Raw genomic sequence first — 23,088 nt, 5'->3', positions numbered from 1 at the left:
TTTTTTTTTGGCCTCTGTAGTCTCTAGGCACTCTACATCTCTTTCTTAACACACTGCAAATTTGGTGTTAGAATGACCTATTCATAGACTGGTTTACTCCATCACGCTGTCAACCAGAGGGTATGGATTATGGTTGTTTTTTTTTTAATTTTTTTTAATGCTTATTCATTTTTGAGAGACAGAGCATGAGCGGGGAAGGGGCAGAGAGAGAGGGAGAGACAGAATCTGAAGCAGGCTCCAGGCTCTGAGCTGTCAGCACAGAGCCCGACGCGGGGCTCGAACTCACAAACCGTGAGATCATGACCTGAGCCGAGGTCGGTCGCTCAACCGGCTGAACCACCCAGGTGCCCCTATGTTTTTTTTTAAATAATAAATCCCTTAGTGCTTAGATAGTGCTAACACCAGATGAATAAACAAGGTATCAAGACATAAAAGCATAAACTCCACAGTAAAGAATGGTAGAAATTAGAAGTGATGGTTGGTGGGGAAAGCAAGGGGACAACAGCACCTACCATTCAGCTATGTTTAATTCCCACGGTAAAACAAACGAGGTTTTCATGCTAACGGGCTCTGCTTCCACAAGGATCCTCACCTGAGTATAAGAACACAAGTCTACCAGAATAAGGCCTATGAGGACAGGGATCCTGTTTTGCTCACTCTGTGCCTCTCATGGTCCTGGGCACAAAACAAGTACTCAATAAGTAGTAGATGGTGGTTAAGTGGTTGGCAGATAAATGAATGGATGAAAAGGTAAACTGATGAAACGGTGAAGCTCAGCCTGCTAATTAAAATTCCGTTGAACCTACATACACATCATTTCCTGTGAAGGGCTGCTCATGCAATACCTGCAATCCAGTGCAACAGCACTGGATATTTGTCCTTCTTCTAAGTAACAAGCCAGATTCATCTGCTCTGTTAAGATCTTTTCCCACATGGACCCCACCCCCTACAACAAAACTAGGTATAATGGAAAATGTTTCCGTTGAGACTAGAAAGAGTTATTTCCATCTTGATTCTCACTGTTCTTGAGTGACTTCAGTCTTAGATGCTGCCTGAAGCAGGTTTCCGATGCCCTCGTGGGATGTGCACTTGGGCCTCTGCCCTCCTCTTACTGTTTACCACCATACTGGACATAGGTCTCTCCCAAGGACCACACAATGACTGCTGGTTACCTGGAAGCAGCTTCATCGTCTATTCAACTCTTTATGTTTACAGACTCTTTGCTTCTTTGTATCACTGAATGGAACAGACCATGAATCACAGGTTATTAAATGAAATTACTGTGTAGGTGTACAATCATTGCAGGGAATAGGGAACAAAAAGATAATTCTAGACCAGCTTTGCTATGTGTGAAGATTGCCTTAAATGGTTTTTGAAAATGTCACAAAAAAGATATGCGATAATGTACCTGGGCACATAGATACAAAAAAATTGTGTCATATGCATCATTTCAAAAGAGAATAGTAAAATGACTACCTCTTATACATTGTTTGGCAGTAAACAATGCGCCCACACACATCATTCTCACTGACTGTCAAAATGATTCTGAGAGATAAGCAGGGCATGTATTTGAATCTCCATTTTAAATAGAAAAAAATCGAGGCTTTAAGAGGTTCTCTGACTTAAACTCATACAGGCCAGTAGGAGTGTGTGTCTTTTGGTAGCAGAACCAGAACCAAGCTCCTAAATTCTAGCAATGCCTTAAGGCTTTAGGGACAACCTTTTTTTTCTACAGCAAACACGATGTATAGTACCTGGTTTATTTCCTGAGTAGTTGCTATTTTGTCCTGAAATAGCAGAGGGCCGGTTGGAGGCGGTTTTCTTATCATGCACTTTGTAGCTGTCAGGTGCTATACGAATGAGACAAAAGAGAAAAGACATATTTAGTTTCTCAAAATTTATTCAGAAACATTCACCTAGTCAACGTTTGCTGCTAACCTTTGTGTTGGGTACTAGGCTAGATTCAGGAAATAAAAAGACGAAGCCGTTACAACTCTTGCCCGTTCAGTGGTAACGACACATCCCCAAATCAATGGCCACGGCTCCACCAATCCTATAGAAGTGGCAAGTTCAAGGGTCCATGAAATCATTTACCCTGGTAGTCCCAGTTTATACATAAAGCAACCACGTGGAGGCATGACTGCTATCCAAAGTCTCTGATCTTACTTCTTACAAAGTTCATGCATTAGGAACCCCCAAAATTCCAAGAACATATAGGTCACCAAAAAGGAACCAGGAGATATAATTTACCAGGATTTTGAAAAAGCCTCTGACAAAAGTTCCATAACAAAGATTATTAAACAGACTAAGGGAAATGTATTCTAGGAAAGGAATGAAGAGGAGAAATACCAGGTAATTGCTTACATCAAGTATAGGATCCTATACTTTAAATATATTGCTCTTTTTTCTTTACCCATATTACTTTATTTAATGTATTTTCAGAGGATATTTAAAGGATGTCTGCTACTGTTTCAGATACAAATCATGCCAAAAACCAAGCCAGTGAGTTTCCCTGCCTCCTACTCTCTGCCTTAAAACCTGCACTGCCCCGTCTTCCCCACCAATTAAGGCAATTCCATCCTTCCACATGATCATACCCCAAACCCTGGACTCATCCTTGACTCCTCTCTTGCTATCACTCCCCACGTTCAATCTGTTTAGTAAGTTCTTTCGGCTCAACCTTACAAAACATCTTGCCACCTCTACTGCTAGCTTTATGGTCATTTCCTCCCTGTGTGGTTGCAATATCCTCTTACCCGGTCTCCCCGATCCTCCCATGGACCCCCGTTAGTCTATTCTCATCTCAGCAGCCAGAGTGATCCCATTAAAACACAAGTCACATCACTCTTCTGTTCAAAACTCTCCAACAGCTCCCACTCTGCTCAGGGTAAAACCCAAGGTCTCCACCACGGCCCAGAAGGTACTATATGGTCTGGCCTTTACCTTGTGCCACCTTCCCTCTTAATTACTCAGCTCTAGTGATAATCAGTTCATCGCAGACCTTTGAGTGGACTTGAAATGTTCTTGTCTCAAATAAGCAGGTGGATTTCTGGGTCTCTGCTCACATATGACATTAGAGTTCTACTGAATTGTTTATACTTTTTCAAAGTTTATTTATTTATTTTTGAGGGCGGGAGGGGCACACAGAGAGAGAATCCCAAGTAGGCTCTGTGCTGTCAGCGCAGAGCCTGACGTGAGGCTCGATCCCACTAACTGTGAGGTCATGACCTGAGCCAAAATCAAGAGTTGGATGCTTAACTGACTGAGCCACCCAGGCACCCCCCATTCTTGAATTGTTTAAAGTACCACCCCTACCACTCATCACCTCGCACACCTAAGCCTGCTTTGTTTGCAGCCCTTGCCCCCTGACATATTACATGTTAGCGCCCTCTCCATGAGGCTGAGGAAATTGACACTATCTAGAAAACAAGAATTGTTTGCCCAAGAGTTTTTTAAACTGAAAGGGTGCTATAATAATTATGCTTCAAGAAGACTAAATTTAAAAACTATACTCAAGGTGTATTAAAAACAAATCACTAAGAAGATAAATTCCCTAAATTTACCTTTGACATCTACATGGGGAATGCACCAAATTTTTGTGGCTCTCTTTCAATTACATATAGTGTTAGCTGTGGAAAATCAAAGACTAAATAGTAAAATTATCTTATACAACTCTTTTAAAATCGCCCAGTTTTGATCTGTTTGCTTCAAATAACAGCTTAAAACACAAATATTGATCGACTGAAGTTTTATTTATTAAGCTTCCTTTGCTTTATTTGCGAGGAAAGGTCTGTAAAGATACAGTAAAAATGAGCAGATAGCAAACAAAAAATTAAACAGCAAAAGGCCTCACTCAGTGGTTTCTGATAGGACTTTGCTGCTAGAAAGTTCACCAGGCAAGCTACCACTGGAAAGGAGCAACACTGTACATAGTTGACACACAGGCCCTGACACTGATCCGGAAGGGAAATCAGAAAGTAGGCTGGCTCCTTTAATGCTGCAACATATCCTCTCATCCCACTTGCCAAGAATTAGTTGCCAGTTAGCACCATGTGGCAGGTGAAACCCATGCTGGTCAGTCTTGACCTCTAGTCTCACATCTTTAGAGATAGCCTCTAAAAATAAAAAAAATTAAAAAAAAATGACTGTATTTGGAACCTTTGTTGCTTACTGTGTATAGAACAATCTTTCTCTTTATTCTGCAAGTTAATCTTATTAAAATTGCTCATAAATAAGTTAGTTGTTAAGTAACATAACAGAAGGAAGCAGAATGCAACACATATTTGGAGTTCTAGGATTATAATTTTCTTTTTGTTATATAGCTACCTCCAGAACTCAGGAAGTAAAGCCTTAATTAGTAAGCTTTTTAAGGATCTTCTGTTTATTATTTTTAGTTGACTGACAAGGACTTAGAATGATTTGATTAGAATATATTTCAAACGTATTTCTTTCTTTCTTGCCTTACTATATCTGACATAATTTAATCTTTCTCTGGTGATTGCCTATCTGCTGTGTCCCCAGGTCCTGACAATAGGCATCAATCCTAACTGAATATTACATAACAGTCTCCTCTGAAGGAGATTAAAAAGGCTGAAACACATGTTCAGTCCAAGTGATTATTCCAAATAATAACTAATAAAAAGCTTCTTCTGGGTGGGGGAGGGAGGGCTATACTTGCTTTATTATCTTGAAATTCAAATGTAAAAAATACATTTCTGTCAAACTGGAGGTCTGGTTCCTCAAATCCCCATCTATCTGCATCTGACTTCCATTGGATCTGCTCCAGCTGAACATCTATCTGCCTGCCCTCTTTATTACTATCTGAATCTCAGTAATTCATTTCTATTCCAGAAGATTTCCTATTCATTCTATCCCAGAAGACTTTCTGAGTCCTGTTTATAACAAGACAAATTTAAAATCTTAAAAATGTTTATGTGCATGAAAAACCAACATTTAATTTAGTAAAATAAAAGTAATTTAAAAAATGGTCTGTTTAGTCCAAGATTTTATACTGTTAATGTCTAACCTGTAGGCTGGACATTCATCTGAAGTTTTTAGGTTATCTTTCTGCTTTTCTATCAGTCTTGCCCTTCCACCACTGTTAAGAGTTATTATTTCTCCAAACACCTCTCTAGTTGACACTCTATTGTGATAAGAGGGAAGATATAAAGTCAAACAGATCTGGGCTCAGGTGATATTCAGGAAGTTTCTTGACTTCTCTGAGTAGGTAAGTGTCTGTGTGTGTGCGCGGGGTGGGGGGCATACTGCCTACTCACAGGGCTGCTGGGAAGATTAATGGAAAAGATGTATGTTAAGAATCTGCCATACAGCTTAGCACACCGACAGGTGTTTAACAACCATTCCTTTTCTCTCTTTCCCCCTTCCATGGAGGTCCCGGGCCCCCCACACCCAGAACACTTGCGTGGTGTAGCAGTGTGTTTGCAAGCTTTGAGGAAACGGTATGTGCTTTGGTGTCAGGTGACCTGGCTGTGTCCTAAATGGGCTGTGAATCCTCAGCAGACTTAACCTCTCCATCTTAACTTTCCCATATGTGAAGAGGGACGATACTTACTTTCAGGGCTGTAAAAATTAACGAGACCCCCGGGCCCACCACGAGGTTCAATAAATGGTAGAAAGCATTTTTTGGCACTCTCCTTATTCCCTACACAAATGTGGGAAACTGGATTTCTGTGTCTCCAGGGCTTTGCTTACCCAGCACCAACAGGGACAGTAAACTTGTGTCAACTTGGTGACAGTGGTCCTGGGGTGCAAAGTCTGACTCACCTGCTGGCTTCAGAGGTTTTTTTTTTTTTTTTTTTTTTTTTTAACAATCACACCTCTTGGGGGCCCTCAGGTAGGCCAGGCTTGTTGGTATGGTTTTTAGGGTACAAGCTTCCTTTGGAAGAGGTAATCCTCAGTGTTTCTGGGACTTACAGAGATAACAGTTTTCTGAGATTTTTTTTTTTTTTTTTTTTTTAGAGAGCGAGAGTGAGCAGGGGAGGGACAGAAGGAGACAGGTGGGGGAGAGAGAATGCGAGTCTCAAGCAGGCTCCGTGCTCAGCGTGAAGCCCAACGCGGGGCTCAATCCAGCAACCATGAGACCATGACCTGAGCCGAAATCAAGACCAGACACTTTAACCGACTGAGCCACCCAGGCGCCCCAAAGAAGTGACAGATTTGAGTGAGCTTGAGCACCATCCAGGTCAGAAGGGATTAACAACTGAGGACCTGAAATGGAACTTCCTTCTTTTTTCTTCCCTCTCTTTTTAAAGACTTTATTTTTAAGTAATCTCTGCACACAACGTGGGGCTCAAAGTCACAACCCCGAGATCAAGAGTCACATGTTCCACTGACTGAGCCAGCCAGGCTCAGATTTAATGCCCTTCAAGTTACCATCACATTAGGTAAAATGAGTCTTAAAAAAAAAAAAAAAAAAGGAAAGAAAGAAAGAACAAACCCAAACCCTCCATTATAATAATGGGAAATAAAATCTTGTGATTTGGTTTTAAAGCAAAGTACAGGGAATTTCACTACTTGAGAACACAATGAAAATAATTTATTTAAGATTTCCAACATTTAAAAAACTGGAAATCCTAGATGACTAGCAGACAGGATTGCATATACCATTTTTTATTTTATCATTAAAAAATACCATTTTTTTAAATGACTCCGGTGATTTTCCAGAATTAATTTGAATCTCTTTCATTTTTTTATAAAGAAAACTGAGTCATCCTCCATGATGCTCCATAAGTGTTTGCTAGCCTTGTAAAATCTCTATTGATCTTCCTGCTAGCTTGAAAGCTTTATTCCATTAGTGCCACATCTGAGAGTGTTAAAGAGGAAGGATGCAGAGAAGCATCCTTGCGGTCTGGGGTTCTGTCTCTCTCTAAACCACTCTGAAACAAAATACAGAGACGACAGACATTTGGAGCTTTCATCTGGTAAAAATCCTGCAGCTCCAGTAAATGCCCCAGATGCACCTCTAAAATCCATATCCTCTACAATTCACTGTGTTCCTTGCAATGACTTCCCATAAAGGTCATGGGCTCTCACTGCTTTGTTTCTATTTTTGGCTTTATGGTCTGTTGAAGAGTCTCTCTCAACAGATCAAACTAATGGGTCCCAACAAATGCTCAATTTAGTAAAAAAGCTTACTCTGACAAGACATTTATGACTACAACCTTAGGAACCATCCTGAGTTTAAATCTCACTGAATGACATGTGGTCTTGACGTCCACAAGGCTAATGTACTCCTGTCACTATTTTTAACAGAGTTTAGCCATCAGGCCCAGGTCTATATGGGTTCTTCTTTGCTCTATTGTTCAGCTGGACTTGGTGGACACCCGGCTCAGGGTATGCGAACAGCTTTGGGACAGACTAAGTTAGAGGACAGGACAAGAGGTTGAGCCACAGGCAACCGCCACTTCTGTAGTAAAAAAATGGATGAATATTGCAACTTCGTAGGTCTACCCTGAACGATTCAGTTTGCCTGTGCGGGAAAGACTTAGCACAGCAGGCGTCAGGGAGCTCTCCTTTGAAAGGCCTGGTTTTGCTCCAATAACTCTTAGCTCTGAGTCTGACTATAAGCGGAGTCCTGAATCTTCCTAATGAATGAATCACAGAGCCTGGGGTGGTCTTGACAGACCCTTGGCACACTAAAAAAATTACTTATTTGAAAATGTGACTACAGAACACAGTTGTGGCTGCCAGTTGAAGAATGTTATTGTTTAGAGAAAAAAAACAACAACAGAGAACGATTACAGAGTACTTTTCAGGCAATTCAGTGTTTCACCTAAAATCTTCTGCTGTAGCATCCTTTTACTTATTTACTTGACCGTTAAATCTTGTTCTGATAGAGCTGCCAGGAGTATTGCAACATAGATATTAAAGGTTTTATCCAATGTTATTAATGACATTTGCATCATAACAAGGACAGAAAGCAAACCTCAAATGACTCTTCTGATTGTTCTACATAATGGAGAGCTTCTCAGTTTAAATTCCTCATAATTGTATGTGAAATTATAGGAATGGTGAGGCTCAAGGGAGCTGACACCAGACAAACCTGGGTTCAATTTTCTGCTTTACCTTTGTTTTCTTATTACTGGCAGACAGCACTCGACTCGGGGACACCTTGTGCTCAGGACTGGGAAGAAAAATTAATGTGTCTCCTGCTACCACTTTTCTTTTTCTGAATCCCTAAATCCCTAATTCTAGGTTACTTCTTCAAACTCTGTTTTGGAGCTTCCGATTCCCCCAGTATTTTCTCTTCTCTTCAGAAAAGTGGTCTCCTCTTCTGGCCTGAAGCATGCTCTCTATGTTAGTCACTTTCAAGTCTGCATTTCTAAGTATGCTCTCTCAAATACAGTCCCCATCTCCCACCTCTAGGGAATATATGCTCCTGTATCTGTGTGATCACTGGAAACTATGCCAAAAGGCAAACTAACTGTCCTCACAAAATCAGCTAACCCCGATTGTCAGTCACTTTGTTACCGTATCAATGGAACCACCACACTCCCAGGGTCAGAAATGTTCATTTGTTTTCCAATAAACATTTACAGGCACACTCACGGGCCAGCCACTGTACCGTGCACAAAGAGCACAAAGATCAGAGGACACAACATCTACTTGCAAGATGCTTATTAACTTTTGGAGGAGACAATATGAAAACACATGAAATTGTAGCCATGGATCAATTCACTTTTTAAAAATCAATATACCACAGAGGATTAATAACCAAGCAAATGATGTAGGTAGTACTACAGGGAGTCAGAGGTGGGAGAAGATACTAAGGGCATAGTAGTGATACAAAACTTTATCAGATAAAGCTCTACAAGAATGGAGAGAATCTGTGTAAGTGAAGAGTGAAGCACAGAATATTTATGGTTGGAGGATGCCATAAGCAAAATTATCTAAGCAATTAAAAAAAAAAAAGATAATCAGGGCACTGTCCAGTCAGAATAGCAGGTTTAAGACGGTAGGCAGTTGAAAATAAGACAAACAGGCTGAGGTCAATGCCTCCTTGAATTCCAAGTTTGTGTGGACTTTACCCTGAAGGCAGTGAAAGTCACTGAAGTGTGTGCTGTGGACCTTCTGGCTGTGAGCTACTGTAACTTCGGGGGATTCTGGGTAAATAAGAAGTGAAGCCCTATAACGAGCCTGTTGGAAGTGTATAAAAAGTGCCTACCATCTTAACAGAAACAGTAAAAGGAAACCAGACTAAAACAGATATCTTAAGATTTCTGCTTTCTGCATAATTTCATAATTATTCAGATTTTCCCATTCACCCTTAAGATGTACCCAAGAGATAAGTACTTGACCATTAAGGGAACACAGTGACCCAACTGATCACAGTGAAAACCATGCCTGTCTGTCATTGACGCAACACAGAATAGGAAGAATAGTCAGTGCGGTTGTCCAAGAAAGGAGCCCAGGGCAGCGAGGTAGCACCACCCAGGGATCCTCCCTAAGGCTTCAGGGTCTCCTCTGCTTCGAATCCTGCAGGAAATGGGACCCCAGCCACCAACTCCATGGAGCAAGGGCAGCGGGGAGGATGAGGAAATGCAGAATGGAGGACATATGCCTGGCTGGGAAACAGGTGGGGTGTTTTGAAGGTCATTTTGCAGGAAGGTCAAGGAAACAAGATGTGGGCAGAGGCTGACTGGTGTCTTTTATCTTTCATAGATCGCCACAGGATAGGGAAGCAGCCTCTGCATTATGCAAATTTATAGGCAGTGTATATAAGTACAGATGTTGAAAAACAGTGCAGACTGTAATTTGCCCTTCCACACCAGAATAAACCCACTTTGTGGTGTGGTATAAAATCTAGCCACATTTAATTCAACATAGCAATAAGAATAATGAACCATTTATTCAACAATCTATTGCTCATTTCTTGTTGCAAAAACAAATGCAATTAAGAACATATTTGATAATACATATCAGAGTCTCACGTTTCATCCTTATTCATTCTGCTGACAGAAACAATTCAATTAAGATTTGCTTTTTCTCTGTATTTCATGCAGATAAAACAAAAAGTTACGACTTGGTGGCTAACATAGACTGCACGGAGAATTTTAAGTTTAGGGGGAGCTCATTCAAGCAACAATGAACAGTGACTGAGTCATTTTCTGATTACTTCATTTCTGCATAATGAAGAAAAATGAAAAATTTATGACCATGATAGAAAAGGATAGTCAACCAAAAGACAAAGAAATTTGTCCAATACTGAGATAATACAAACCCAATACAAAGACACTGGTTTTATAAATACAATTCAGTATTGTCTACAGTTACATTATCCATGGGAACTGAATCCACCAGAAACACTACTCCTCATCTTTAACTATATCATGAAAGCAGAAGAATGGAATAGACACACATAGTTATTTATTAATACTTTATACTCCATCAATGTCCAAAAGGAAGTTGCAGAAGTTACACTGAAACGTCAAAGTGAGCATCAAAAATACTGACCAACCATAAATTTTCACCAAAAAAAAAAAGAACCAGTTTCTACGTATTAAATCACATATGGAAGGAACAGCATAAATGTTACCTAAATAAGAGCAAAAGATAATTCTGTCAAAACAAGTTACCAAAATATTTTTAAGGGATCAGGAGTGGGCAGCTTGTTTGCCTCTGAAGAGCTCTCATCACAAACCATTGTGCTCTGAGCTTAAAGAACCCTAGATGGTCTCCAATTAAATGGAGCTGGAGTTATTTTGTCTTTGACACTTGGCAGGGTGCAGTGCTGTGATAATGCTCTATTTGAGAAACCTGAGGGCAGGGGCCATGCCTTTCATCCTTAGGATCTCCAACTTCAGCGTTTAGCTCGCTATCTGGCACATATGTGACACTGAACAAACGCTTGAAGGGGATGAGAGATGGCTGGAGGGTGGGTGGTGTACCCTGACCAAATTGTGGCAAAAGCCCAGAAAGGGAAAGCATTCTTGACGAGTAAAAAGAAAAAGTATACACGTGTTCATTTTTGATGGCTGCTAAGATTATAGACAAAAGGTGACCAAAAGGATTGCCAGATTACAGTCATACTCACTCTGTGTCAGGAAAAAACCCAGAAAATACTTAATGTAATTCTAGCCTGGTTTTGACGTGACCTCAGGCAGCCTCAAAATCAAATGACTGCTTTTGCAGCCATATAATAGAAAGGTCTGCCCAGTATCACTTCTAGTGGGTATTCTGGGAATTGGAGCAACAAACTCCAAATACAACAGAATATTGCCTGGACTGCATGGGAAGAAGCAGGAAAACATTACAGCCTCTGTTGGAAATATCAGAAAGGTTACAAAACAAGCATTTCAGCTTGGAGGCATCTGTAAACCCCAACATTTTCCCAAAGCAACAGATTTAATCGATTTGTTTTGATAATCTGCTAAAAAGACAAACATCCATTCTAGCTGAAATGAAGAAAACCACTGTTTAGAAAAGCACACATCCCATATGTTTTTTTGTGTAGACTATTGGGAATCACTTCTTCAGCTGTTTTGTTTACCACTAAAAGCAGCTACTTGATTCATGGTACAAACTCCTGATACAGTGGGCTGACTGGAACAAACGTGACATCCTTTAAATCCAACCCCAAACACTTTGATCTAAAAACAAATAAATAAAACAAACAAAATCCTTCCTTCAGCCAGATGGCAACATTATAAATAGAACAGAAAAGGCAGCATCTTCCACCTGCATTAATATAAACCAGATTAAAAGGCAAGCCTCTTCATCCCCATGGGTGATGTACCATCCTGGTGATTTATCACCAGATGCTAGCTGCTACACAAATTATCTCTTTCTCTGCTCCATAATACAAGTAATGTTTATGACTAAGCAAAGATGGGGGCAAAGTACAGAAAAGAGGAGGAAAGCCTAACCATATTAAAAGTTTCCTAGTTACACTGAGAAATAGAAAATTAGCTATAGTCTCTGTAATTTACCAAGTTTCAACAGCGGGATAGGGAGTTTATCAAATTAGACCCAATTCAATTAAATCCAATGTGTAATTAAAAGCAACTATTTAAATAACTTGGAGAAAAACAATTACTACTCAACTTCATTACTCTGCTTAATTAAAGTAACCAACTGAAAGAAGATCCTTTTACTTTTAGCAAGATAATGATTTATTTTAAGAAGAAAACTAAAATTGCTGATGCCAACAGTTTACAAATGATTACTACAGGCCACAAAATAGAAAAGCTTTCGTACTTAAATACAAAATAAAATTATCAAGGTAGAAGATGTATATATAGTTCTCTGAATCCCAAATAAATAACACAGTTTTAAACATTAGTTTTGCAAAGAAATGTGAATGTAATTTTAATCCTATACTATTGAGTTTAATCTGTGAAAAAACCACATATACAAGACTGCAGAATATCAATAATTAACTACTCCTCCTCTGCACAACAGTAAAATACTTAACCCTAAATTTTCTTATGCAAACTCAGAAAAATGCAATAGGAATGAGTGATAACTGATGAAAGGTTAAGGTTATTCCAATTCATTTCAGGTAACAGGAGAACGTTTAACCTCCTGTTAAATTGTTTAAAATTATGCGCCAACCCATGGGGCGTCTGGTGGCTCAGTTGTTGGAGCATCCGACTTCAGCTCAGGTCATGAGCTCGTGGTTCATGAGTTCAAGCCCCACGTCGGGCTCTGTGCTGACAGCTCGGGGCCTGGAGTCTGCTTCAGATTCTGTGTCTTCCTCTCTCTCTGCCCCTTCCCTGCTCATGCTCCCCTGCTCATGTCTCTCTCTCTCTCAAAAATGAATAAACATAAAATTTTATTTTTCAATTATGGGCCAATCTAGTCTCCCACTGCTGTCACTTCTACATCTGCGTCCTCTCTCGTGTTTTCCTCTCTTGTTGGAACATCAGCCTTGCCATCTCTTCAACTGTTTAAATGCAATCCATCTTTTTTCTTTCTTCTTCTTTTTAATATCTTTTTTAAAAAGGTTTATTTATTTTGAGAGAGAGAGAGAAAGAGAGAAAATGAGCAGGAGAGGGGCAGAGAAAGGGAGAGAGAGAGAATCCCAAGCAGGCCCCGCACGGTCAGTGCAGAGCCCGATGCGGGCTCGAACTCACAAACCATGAGATCATGACCTGAGCCGAAACCAAAAGTCAGAGGCTTAACAGAATGAGCCACCCAGGTGCCCCAGCTTTTATTTTTTAGCGAAGTTTTAGGTTCACACCAAATTGGGTGGAGAGTTCAGAATTCCCATGTGCCCCCTGCCTCCACATATGCACAATCTCCCCCATTATCAACAATATACTGCACTACGGTGGTACATTTGTTTCCATCAATGAACCTACACTGACATATCATTATCACCCAAAGCCCACAGTTCACAGAGCTCACTCTGGGTGTTGTTTTGGGATCTGACAAACATAGAATGTCACGCATTCACCATTACAGCCTGGTAGAGAGTCCAATCCATTTCCCATAGCCCTGCTCAGGTCTCTTTCTCATGAAATCTTTGAAGCTATTCCTACCTCCAACACTTTTCTTTCTCTGACTTCTACTGAGCTCCCAAGTCTGCCTCACACTGCCTGGCACTTGATTTCATTCCATCTTATGTTGTTTTTAGAATGTATGCTTCCAAAAGTTCCCAATACTGCTCACCTCACAGGATGCAAAGCAAAAAATGTGCTTTAGAGTAAAAAACCAAACCCAAACAAAAACACACCTGGGGAAAGGCTTGCTGCATTTCTCTCTTGGAAAGTCATACTGTCAATTTGCATAGGGAAGGCTCTGGGCCATTCCATGCCTGTTACCTAATAAATGTCTACCCAGCACTTTTTTTCTAACAGAACCCTGACTGACCACGACACAGCTCTGGCCAAGAAGTTGAACCCTGCAATTGTTAGGTGGGGTTTGTGAGAATGCTCCTTAAAGGGGACGTGCACTCAAGTGGCATGGCTCCCCACTCTCCCTTTTCTTCCTGTCTTGAAGATGGATGTGATGTTCAAGGTAGACAGCTGTCTCGTAACCAGAAGGTAAGGCGAGGGGGAAGCTAAGGCAAGAACAGAGACCTGGCCCGGACATCTCTGAACTACTGTACTCTTTACTTCCCATATTTCCTGCAGGTAAGAAGAAAGCTCCTAACTTATTTAAATCACTTTTTATTCAGTACTCACAATTAAAGGCAATCTCTAAACTGACAAGAGTTTCCACTAACTACAGAATGAAGTCCAAGCATGCACCAAAATTTGGCCCCAGTCTACCCTTCTAGTTTCTACTTCCTCTGGTCTGCAATACGCAACACCTCAATCCTAGGCGCTGAGGGCTGGAGGCGAGATTCCGGATGGGATTTTGAGGCAGGTGAGACTCAGAAAAGGCAGAGGATTTGATGTTAAGTGGGGGGACAGGGGCAATAAAAGGCTCCAAGAACATCGTGTGAATTACTTAGGAAAAAACAACATGCACAAAACTAGGTGGTGGTTAGATGATAAGAGTATCTCCTATGTTGTGTCTTAGAAAACGGCTTGTCATTCGAGGCATTCATAAGTGGGCTGGACACACTGTGGGACTCTGTACGTACTTCCTATTTTCCCCTTCACTTGGTACATCATGGATCTTCTGTATTCTAATTTCTTCCAGAAGAAAGCAAAACAGGTGCTGGTTCATCATATTAAAGCAGATCAGCATTTAGTTTTGAAAGTAGCAGGAGGAGCAAAAGTTAGGGCAAAAAAAAAAAAAAAAAAAAAAAAAAAAGTAAAAGACGCCAGAGCAGAGTTTCAATAACCTCATCTGTAATAGAAAGCAGCTCCAAACAACTTGGGAGACAGTGGATTTCTGAGCAGAATGTGAAGGGTTCCCAGAGCACCCCTGGTCATCCAGAACAACTCTTGCCAGCATCCTAAGGCCCTATGTGCAACTCCTCCTGACCACAACAGACTCGCAGATGGGTTACAGTAGGGCTGCATTAGCTTCTCTGTCAGCCCTTTATAAATGTAACCTCAGAGTAGATGCTGACGAAAATAATAAAAATTCCAATTGATTTAGCTTAATTTTATTTAAAAAATAATCGATGAGCTTTTTGGTACTACAGAAAGACTATGAAGACAAAAATTGCAAGGCCCATAATCCCATCAACTGGATAACCCATTTTTTTAAACTTAAAAAAGAAATGCCTATCACACGGTTAGGAAATGCAAATGGTACATGCAGCTGTAAAAGAAAAAGAGGAAGCCCCTCCCTCCCTCTTTTCTTTCTGGGAAAAAAGTTTCTGTGTTCACGCAGATGTGCTTTCTGTTTATTCAAATCGTCATGCTGCGTAGTCTTCTGTCCCTTTCTTTTCTGTCGATAACTTTACTCAGCCTACTTTTCCAGTCGTTAACTGCACTGTATTTTGCCATTTCCACTACATGCCTACAGTCATCAGTTATCTTTGTCTCCCCTTCTAACTTTGAAGTTCTCTGAATCTTCATCCATTTGTGAAACCATGGTCCTGACTGAGTACTATTTATCTTCCTCTATTAACACTAACACCTGGTCCCTTGCCCCCGGAGTTGCTGTATTAATCTCCCACAATTTAAGCCTCTTTGCTTCTGCAGGTCTGGACACCACCGAGAAGGCGACCACTTCCAAGGAGGAGGACTACAAAAAAAAAAAAAAAAAAAATCTCCAAGGCGGCTTTACCTCTCTGGGAGAGGCAGGGATGGGGTCTGCGAGGAGCCCTATTAGGGCTGAATCAGAAACTTAAAAACTAGGTTTTATGTGGATTTGCTTACCACTTCTTCCCCTCTCAGTTTCGCAAACCAAACCTGGATCCGTTCAAGCAGCGGCTTCTGCCAACTCTGATAGATGTTGTGGGCTGGGCTGGGATTGAATTGCTTCTCTGGCACCTTCTCTGTCTAGGAAATGGAGCAGTGCAGCAAAGGGGTAGAGCGCTGCCTGGCCGCCCAGGGCCCACTTCAAAGCCAGAATTACGGACTGCTGGGCCAGGGAGCGCGGAGAAGGGCAGAGTGCCAAAGCTCTTCCTCCCTCTGAGCCTCAGCCGGTGGGGACAGGCTGGGGATGAAGGCTGAAGGCACCTGCATGGAGGATAGTGTGGACTCCCACCCAGGGGGCTCCACGCAGATGCTGTGTTAGGACTCACACTGCCAGTGACTTTTTGGGATATGTGGTTTGTGGATCCATTCGCATCCATGAAATAATTATGACTCTCATCCTGGAGCGCACAGAAATGTGATGAAGCCAGGACTTTGGTTTGTTCAGAGTAACCAGGGACTCCCGCCAGGACAAGGGACTTAGATGACCAAGCATTTCTTCAGTCCTCTGCAGAAAAGAAAAGGCGAGATTTAAAGCATGGTGCTCTTCTCTCGTCATTATTATCTTTTTACTGGACCTGGCTTTTTATTTGTTGGATTTCTTTCATTTGCTAGACTCAAAATGTCCCCAAATGGAGGATCTCAAATTCTGGAACCTATCAAATATCTAAATGTAGTAACTGATGAAAACAAATCCAGCTAAAGGAAAGGACGCCAGCCTGAAAGCCCAGGAGCGGTTTCACGGGGCCCTGCAACGCTCAAAAGCACAAAGACGGCTGTGTGGAAGGCGGCAAAACCTGGCGGGCTGTCAGGCCAGACGGGAAGGCTCTTGACAGGCCGGAGCACTGATGACCCCTAGGTTTATGGGCTGCAGCTAATATGCACATGTTCATTTCAAGTATGCTACATCCATTTCAAATAAGAGAAGCCAATTACAAATTTGCAATCTGCCTAAGCTACAGGTCCCTCAGAGTCATCAAGAGCTAAGCCAAACTAAGCTGATAAACGGACTCCCCTGTTCTAAGTGCCTTGGATGCATTTTCTGTGACCATCTCTTACTTGACAATCTCCACGCAAGGGTTGGTATCGAGGCCGGTTGGAAAAGCCAGAAGGGAGGTGAGGGCGGCTGAGAGGGTAAACCCGTACAGCAAGCTCCTTCCAGAAGAAGTGAAAACAGTCAACAAACGCTAAGTGGAGGAAGGAGCTGCTGTGAGCCAGGCTGCCCTCCTTCCATCCCAGGGAGCACCATATTGGTCACTGGCCTGGCTTGTCTCCACACTCTGTTCTTTATCCAAGAACCTGCTCCTAGACAACCCATGTTGTTTTCAAAATTCCAGTAGAGTCACTGTCAGAAAGGAAAATATTTGAAGAACTGTCTGGGCTTTCTAATGAAATGTGAATGAATCTCAGTGCAGTCTCTGGGTGCTCCCTCGAACCTGCCCCTTTTTCTGGTCGTACCGGAAACAGTCCATGAATACCATGGCAATGCAGTTTCTTTTTAGTTTACAGATGAAGTACAAGCCCAAGACTTCCTCAAACCTTGTTGTTATTTTACCTCCTTTGTTTTATAGCATTGAAAAGCCTTAGAAAAAGTGCAAGAGGGTGTGTGCTTTCTGTAAAGAGTGAAGGAGAGAGGAGCTGTGCTAATACTGAGTTTGGTCTCCATGGAGACTAAGGAAGGAGGAAAATGATGAGGATGGGGTAGGAAGCAGAGATTGACAGAGAGCACGAAAATCAGCTTTTGAAACAGAATACGAGCAATTTGAGGATAGATCATTTTACCATTAGTTTAGAATTTTAGAAAGTGTTGAATAATTCTGAGCAAATTTGTTTCATGAAGATTCTATGATAGCATTACTACATAACCGATGAAACTGGCTTTTGTGGCTCATCAGGTGCATATGTGGTATTTTAATAATGTGAGTGTATGTTCCAGCTTTCAACCTGCCATCCTGCAAATGAACTTCTGGAACATAACCCATATAGCATAAAGAATTGCTTTTTTGTTTGTTTTTTTAAACACTACAATAGTCTAGCAAATATGTATAAGCTAGGGGTCACAGGTGATTATGTTTTAGAGCTAGTTGAGAAAGGAGGTTCACTTCATAAACAAGTATAATTAGTCATTTAGATTTTTTGAATATCTTGTCTTAGAAACAGTCTTTCGTATGTTTCTCAGTTTAGCACCTCTGGATAGGCTATTCAATTTTCTTTAAGCAGATTTTTTTATAGCAGGCAGGCTGAACTTGACTTTGTAAACAAATATTCAGTAGCAAAAATATGGCAACTACTGATGCTCGAAAGAAACTCCATTTTCCATATGCCTAAAAGACAGCCTTCTTCATCGTTGAAAACACTGTGGACAAGCACTTACTCACCTCACAGCAGGAATGGGAAAGATGAAAAAAATAGCTGATGCTGTCTCATTAGAGTCGTGTTTTACATAAGGAAACATGCATCATCCCTTTTTAAAACTCACTCTGCTAACTTTAAAACATCTTATTCATAAAAAAAAAATCACATTAAAGTAGTACGTGGACCACACTAAAACCTATGATCTAGGTCTCTGCACTGAACAACCAGTTACATACAATTTTTGATGTATTAATATCTGTCCTCTATAATAAACCATCAGCCTCAGCTCTATGAGCTTTAGTAACATGAAGGTGTAACTCAACTACACAGAGAGACAGGAATAAATATGAATGACATCGCTGCGTTAATCTTCATCATCAAGGCTGATTTTTAAGTCCTCTGCCTAAACTTGTACTGTGCTGGGCTAGACTAGGTGGGCTCGACAGGTAAGCTTCTGAGAGCTCTGGCATAAGTGATGTTTTACTTCTATATCTGGTCAAGTAATCTCTCTATAGCAAAGAAAAAATGTTTCTGCCATGACCTACACGGTGTCAGAAACATTACTGCCTACAGCAAAAATAATGCAGAAGGTACATTCTATTATGTAGTTTTTCAGCAAAGAACTGCCCCCTTGCCCTGTCCCTTCCTCACTCCACTGGGCGGCTGCCACACTGTCCAGTCTGTGCGGAGGTGTTGCTGCTTCCCATCAGAACGAGACTTCCCACGATGACAGCCCAAGCAGCCCCCCTCGTATTCCTTGGAAATTGAACTGGATCAGGTCTGGAGCCCGCTCCATGAGACACCTTGTACTAGCAAGAGCGTCCCAGTACTCACCCAGTATGGACAGAATGGGGACTTCCCTACCTCCAACCCAGAGCCCTTGGCCCCACTCCACACACATGCCAGAAGCCAAACAGCTTTATTCCCAAGAACTTAGTGGACATATCGCCGTGTAGCATAATTCTTCTCTGTGAGCAGTTCCCTAAAACTTACTGCCACTTACAGCCATCAGCACAGGTACTGCCGATGCTGGGGTTATACAAATAACAATACTGAACGGACTCACACCAACTGGAGATTACCTTAGCTAAGTTTGCATGCAAGAATGACCACTTTTAGGAATGCAGACGGAATGCAGTCATTTCATTGGGGTCTATGATAAGACACCTGCTAGCAACACATTTCAGTTTCCACTGATCTGGAAATTATTCTAAACCAGCTTGAAAAGTTTGACTCTGATTTCACTCGGAGAAACAAAAACAAAAACACAAAAACCTTAGTCCTTTCATAAGACTCAACTTTACACAAAAAGTTTAGGTTGAATATAAAAGCTAGAAACACTATCCTATTACTATGCAATGTTCAAAATATTGATTATAAATCTTTGTATCTTGGCTTCAGATTATTATAAACCTTTTTAGATTACTTAAAACCATGCTTCAAATCCTAAATAGAAATGTCCAACTTAGTATGCAGTACTTCTACTCATTCAACTCTTGCCCCACAGGCTCTCAATCTGCTCTCTTGTCTAGCATCAGATTAACTCCGTGAGGAAGGAAAAGGGGCCTGAGGCTAACAAACGAAATAACTCTACAACACCAAATACCACTGAAAACACTCATAATTGATCCTGTAAAACAGGAGAAACACAGAGTGCTCATTATAAAATCCAAGTTCTAAGAAGGAAGTGAGACAGAACCACCAGACAGGGAAAAAATATATGAGCAACAGTAATAATAACAAGAACTGTGAGAGTCATTCATCAAGCCCCATCTATAGAACAAGCACTGTGCCAGAGGCTTTACATACATCCAGTCTAATTCCTAGAGTCACCTTGTAAGGTAGGCAATTAGTGTCCCCATGTTACACTGAGAACACAGAGACAGAGAATAATGAATGGCTGGAATGCGATAGGAAGCGAGCTTGGTTTGCCTCCAGAAGGCTGATCGTTGAGAGCAGGTCAGACAAACTCACCTGCTAAACAACCTGGAGAATAACTGAGACCTGGTGCTGAGGTCTGAGAGATGGCCAGGGGCTTTATTATTCCTTTTTCTTTAAATCATGCTTCTTTTCTTTTATTTTATGCAGAATTTACTCCCGGGCCATAAGTTTTTGTTTCTTCGGTTTCTTCTGGGATATCTTTTTCTTCCGTGCAACTTCATCTTCTGGTTTAGGAACAGTCTCTTTTCCAGTGAGGATCATCTCAATGTGTCAAGGAGAGCTCATGTATGGATTAATCCGACCATGAGCCCCGTAAGTTCTACACCGCATCTTGGGGGCTTTGTTCACCTGAATGTGCTCAATGACTAGGGAATCTACATCTAAACCCATCTCTCCATTTTTAAGCACGTGCAGTAAAAATTCAGCACTCTTTTCAGGCCACTGACTCTATAGGTCCTACCCCACTGTCTGGCCTGGGTACACCAACCACCTCAACCACTGTAGCAACAGAATGGCACACATTATTTCTGCAGAGTGATGTCTTTCAGATTCTTGGTGGCTTTTCAGATATGCATACCCTTGATAGCCTGGGCAGTATCATGTGTGTTCTTAAAGTGGACACGAAGATTTGAACCTCTTGATTTGCATGATTTTGTTGGGTTTTCCGGGTCAAGTGAATAGCGAACCATTTTCAGAGATCACCTCAGGCCACTTTTCGGAAGAGGAAGCCATTATTATTATTATTATTATTATTATTATTATTATTATTATTTTCTGATAAGAGAAAGAAACAAGTGACTTTGTGCTTTTGATGAGCTGTCCTGACTTGACCCTAAGGAGAATTTTCTCATCTCCTTTGTGAAAGTTCAACCATGCACATGTAAGTGCACATAAAGTCACAGTAGTTTTACAATTTCACAATATTTCACACTAATGAAATCTTGATAATGCCTGTTACTTTTAAAGAGAAATTGGGGGGCGCCTGGGTGGCGCAGTCGGTTAAGCGTCCGACTTCAGCCAGGTCACGATCTCGCGGTCCGGGAGTTCGAGCCCCGTGTCAGGCTCTGGGCTGATGGCTCAGAGCCTGGAGCCTGTTTCTGATTCTGTGTCTCCCTCTCTCTCTGCCCCTCCCCGTTCATACTCTGTCTCTCTCTGTCCCAAAAATAAATAAACGTTGAAAAAAAAATAAAGAGAAATTGGGAGGTCTCTAAGACTACAGAAATACAGCTAAGACCTTCAGTGAAATCATAGAAAGTAAGCCACATGGGATGAAATCCTGTTTCTCTTTCTTACCGCTTCCTTCCTTAGATTAACTGGAAGGCATAAAATGGATAAAGAAATAATACTCCTAGCAATCTGATAGATACAAGATAAGTGTTTCAACCAAGTGGCACAAAAACAGACTAGATCAATGGAACAGAAGAGAGAAACCAGAAATGGACCCACAAACATGGCCAACTAATCTTTGACAAAGCAGGAAAGAATATCCAATGGAATAAAGACAGTCTCTTCAGCAAATGGTGCTGGGAAAACTGGTCAGCAACATGTACAAAAATGAACCTGGACTACCCTCTTACACCACACACAAAAATAAACTCAAAATGTTAAAGACCTAGATGTAAGACAGGAAGCCATTGAAATCCTAGAGGACAAAGCAGACAAAAACCTCTTTGACCTTGGCCACAGCAACTTCTTACTCAACACATCTCCAGAGGCAAGGGAAACAAAAGCAAAAATGAACTATTGGGACCTCAGCAAAATAAAAAGCTTCTGCACAGCAAAGGAAACAATCAGCAAAACTAAAAGGCAACCGACAGAATGGGAGAAGGTATTTGCAAATGACATATAAGATAAAGGGTTAGTATCTAAAATCTATAAAGAACTTCTCAAACTCAACACCCAAAAAGCAAATAATCCAGGGAAGAAATGGGCAAAAGACATGAATAGACACTTCTCCAAAGAAGACATCCAGATGGCCAACCGACACATGAAGAAATGCTCAACATCACTCATCATCAGGGAAATACAAATCAAAACCACAATGAGATACCACCTCACACCTGTCAGAATGAATAATATTAACAACTCAGGCAACAACAGATATTGGTGAGGATGCGGATAAAGAGATCTCTTTTGCATTGCCGGTGGGAATGCAAGCTGGTGCAGCCACTCTGGAAAACAGTATGGAGGTTCCTGAAAAAGTTAAAAGTAGAACTACCCTAAGACCCAGCAATTGCACTACTAGGTGCATATCCAAGGGATATAGGTATGCTGTTTCGAAGGGGCACATGCACCCCAATGTTTATAGCAGCACTATCAACAATAGCCAAAGTATGGAAAGAGCCCAAATGTCCATCAATGGATGAATGTATAAAGAAGATGTGGTATATATATACAATGGAGTACTGCTTGGCAGTAAAAAAAATGAAATCTTGCCATTTGCAATTACATGGATGGAACTAGAGGGTATTATTCTAAGCTAAATTAGTCAGAGAAAGACAAATATCGTATGACTTCACTCACATGAGGACTTTAAGATACAAAACATGAACCTAAGGGAAGGGAAGCAAAAATAATATAAAAACAGGGAGGGGGACAAAACATAAGAGACTCAAATATGGAGAACAAACAGAGGGTTGTGGGAGGCGGGATGGGCTAAATGGGTAAGGGGCATTAAGAAATCTACTCTCCAAATAATTGTTGCACTATATGCTAACTTGGATGTAAATTAAAAAAAATAAATTAAATTAAATGGTAAAAAAAAAAAGAAAACTTCTAGTTATAATTAAACATACTATTTCTAAAAGAAAAAAAAAAGGTTTCAACCATGTTCTCTGCCAAAATTCAGGCTATAGAATACAGCTGATATGTGTAACTCAGTCTTACATCATATTGATTTGTATTTTGTCAAAGGGAAACACATTAATTTTATGTTCAACTGCACCATTAAACAGTGTAAGACCTAAAACTGTGTGCACGATTAATAAAACCTTTAGGATGCACCCAGGGG

General features: G+C 41.0%; 1 protein-coding gene and 1 pseudogene across 9 annotated transcripts in view; both read right to left on the bottom strand.

Moving 5' to 3' along the window:
- Positions 1 to 23,088, bottom strand: part of MAP7 (microtubule associated protein 7) — a 177,464-nt gene that overhangs the window by 62,272 nt on the left and 92,104 nt on the right. For all 9 annotated transcript variants that reach the window (XM_053222204.1, XM_027056804.2, XM_027056795.2 and 6 more), the window contains exon 2: positions 1,755 to 1,850. In XM_053222204.1, coding sequence (XP_053078179.1) covers positions 1,755 to 1,850 — 96 coding nt within the window. The remainder of the gene's footprint in view (positions 1 to 1,754; positions 1,851 to 23,088) is intronic.
- On the bottom strand, positions 7,800 to 21,051 carry LOC128315511 (60S ribosomal protein L17-like; annotated as a pseudogene).

Source organism: Acinonyx jubatus, chromosome B2 (assembly GCF_027475565.1).
Source record: "Acinonyx jubatus isolate Ajub_Pintada_27869175 chromosome B2, VMU_Ajub_asm_v1.0, whole genome shotgun sequence".
NCBI lineage: Eukaryota > Metazoa > Chordata > Mammalia > Carnivora > Felidae > Acinonyx > Acinonyx jubatus.
The sequence above is the reverse complement of the archived record's forward strand: the minus strand, read 5'-3'. Positions and strand labels throughout refer to the sequence as shown.